We start from the raw sequence: 2,479 nt of genomic DNA, 5'->3' as shown, positions 1-2,479 counted from the left end.
CTGTACTCCATAAAGCTGAAGCGCCTAAAAGAAATGAATGCATTTCTAGACTTAACCAAACTACCGAAATTAAACTAAGAAGAGATAAACAACATAAACAGACCCGTGACAAAAGAAGAGATTAAATAGGATCCTGCCTAAGTTTTCTATTGCTGTGATAATAAAACACCATGACTAAGAGTAACTCATAGGCCATCATCCAGAGAAGTCAAGGTAAGAACTCAAGCAGGGCAGAAAGCAGGAGGCAGAAACGAATGCCATGGGAAGTGTCATTTGTTAGCTTGTTCCCCACGACTTGTTCTTCCTGCTTTCTAATAGCACCCAGAAACACGAGTCTGGGGATGGCATTACCCAGAGTGATCTGGGTCTTCTACACCAACCATCAATCAAGAAAATTTATGCCAACGCCTCTATGGTCTCGCCCCAGAGCTTTGCTATTTGGGGGCAGTGGCCGCAGTCGTGTGGGTAGCAGGGCCCCACGTGAATTCGACTCCGAAGACTTCTCCACGTCGGACGAGGATGGAGAGTACGTGCCGTCGGGTGGAGAGTACAGTGAAGATGATGTCAACGAGTTAGTGAAGGAGGATGAAGTGGATGGTGACGAGCAGGCTGAGAAAACCAAAGGGAAAAGAAGGAAGGTGCAGAGCATTCCAGCCAGAAAGAGAAAACAAAGTAGCCTCTGGTTAGAAGACGAAGAGGAGGACGGCAAGGAAGAATCCGGAGGTAGTAGCAGTGAAGAAGGTGAAGAGGACCAAGACGGAAGAGCTGAGAATGCAAGGAAGAAGAAGGAAGATGGATTATGGGCCAGCTTCCTTGATGATGCGGGACCAACAGCAAAAGCAGCTCCAAGCCCACAAGTTAAGGCAGCAGAGGAGACCGAAGAGACTGGCTCAAATAAGTTGTTGGTCAAAGCAGATGAGCTGGAGAAACCCAAAGAGTCAGAAAAAGTGAAGATCACCAAGGTGTTTGACTTTGCTGGTGAGGAAGTGAGGGTGACTAAGGAAGTAGACGCTGCATCTAAGGAAGCCAAATCTTTCCTCAAGCAAAATGAGAAAGAAAAACCTCAGGCAGTTGTCCCTTCAGAGGCAGCACCAGCGCTCCCTGCTGGATCGGGGATAAAAAGATCAAGTGGCATGAGCAGCCTTTTGGGGAAAATTGGAGCCAAAAAACAGAAAATGAGCACCCTTGAGAAGTCCAAATTGGACTGGGAGAACTTCAAGGAGGAGGAAGGGATTGGTGAAGAACTGGCTATCCATAACGGAGGGAAAGAAGGGTACATTGAACGGAAGGCGTTTCTGGATCGAGTGGACCACAGGCAGTTTGAAATTGAACGAGACCTCAGGCTGAGCAAAATGAAACCTTGACATTCTGGGGGGAATTAGTAGCAGCTTATTCCTGTTGACAATGTGAGCTCTCTGTGTGTGTGAACTGTCTCCAGTGTTAATCATGTTTCCAGCAAGGTCCTTTTCTGCGTTGCAGTTTGGTTTATGTATCTTACTCTTAGCTGGTTTCATTCATTTTACTTTTTAAAATTTGTCTTTAAATAAACAAATAGAAGTCCAAAAAAAAAAAAAAAAGAATTAATGCACTATAGGCTGGCCCAATGGCCAATATATAGAAGGTACTTTTTTTTTTTTCAAATGAGTTTCCCTCATCCAAAACAACTCTAGCTTGTGTTGAGTTGAGGTAAAACTAGTTGGCAAATTTTCAATAAAAAGACTTCCAACTAAAATAAAAGTCTAGGGTAAAATGGATTCACAACAGAATCCTATGAGTCTTTTAAAAAGAATCTACAGTCAATCTAACTTTTTCTTTATTGATTTTTATTGAGCTCTACATTTTCTTTGCTCCCCTCAATGCCTCTCCCCTCCCCCTTCAACCCTCCCTCAAGGTCCCCATGCTCCCAATTTACTCAGGAGATCTTGTCTTTTTCTACTTTCCACTTCCCATGTAGATTAGATCTATGTAAGTCGCTCTTAGTGTCCTCATTGTTGTCTAAGTTCTCTGGAGTTGTGGTTCCTAGGCTGGATTTCTTTGCTTTATGTTTAAAAACCACCTATGAGTAAGTACATGTGATAATTGTCTTTCTGTGTCTGGGTTACCTCACTCAAAATAATGTTTTCTAGCTCCATCCATTTTTTCCTGCAAAATTCAACATGTTGTTATTTTTTTCTGCTGTGTAGTACTCAATTGTATAAATATACCACATTTTCCTTATCCATTCTTCAGTTGAAGGGCATTTAGGTTGTTTCCAGATTCTGGCTATGACAAACAATGCTACTATGAATAAAAAGTCCAAAAAAGAGGGGAAGGGACTCCTCCCCCCCAATTTTTTTTAATTAAAAAAAAAGTTTTTTGCTTTGAGGTTTGGGGATAATTCTCCTAACGACCCACTGCCTTGATGAGCTCTGATATGCCACAGCAATTCTAAGAGTGGCAGAGGCAGCTGGAACCCAAGGTGGGCCAGCAGTGAGGGCTC

General features: G+C 42.9%; 1 protein-coding gene across 1 annotated transcript; it reads left to right on the top strand.

The window, feature by feature from the left end:
* Positions 1-341: 341 nt before the first annotated feature.
* Positions 342-1,420, top strand: LOC126495984 (craniofacial development protein 1-like). Its single transcript, XM_050133579.1, has one exon. It carries the CDS (start codon positions 342-344, stop codon positions 1,362-1,364), a length of 1,023 nt encoding a protein of 340 aa, XP_049989536.1. The 3' UTR covers positions 1,365-1,420.
* The last annotated feature ends 1,059 nt before the right edge of the window (positions 1,421-2,479 follow it).

Source organism: Alexandromys fortis, unplaced genomic scaffold, assembly GCF_014885135.2.
Source record: "Alexandromys fortis isolate MF-2015 unplaced genomic scaffold, M_Fortis_MF-2015_v1.1 scaffold_763, whole genome shotgun sequence".
In the NCBI taxonomy this organism is placed as follows: domain Eukaryota; kingdom Metazoa; phylum Chordata; class Mammalia; order Rodentia; family Cricetidae; genus Alexandromys; species Alexandromys fortis.
The sequence above is the reverse complement of the archived record's forward strand: the minus strand, read 5'-3'. Positions and strand labels throughout refer to the sequence as shown.

What these genes read in the sequence shown, in the direction of transcription:
- LOC126495984 (XM_050133579.1), top strand. Translation starts at nt 342, where the DNA reads ATGGCATTACCCAGAGTGATCTGGGTCTTCTACACCAACCATCAATCA.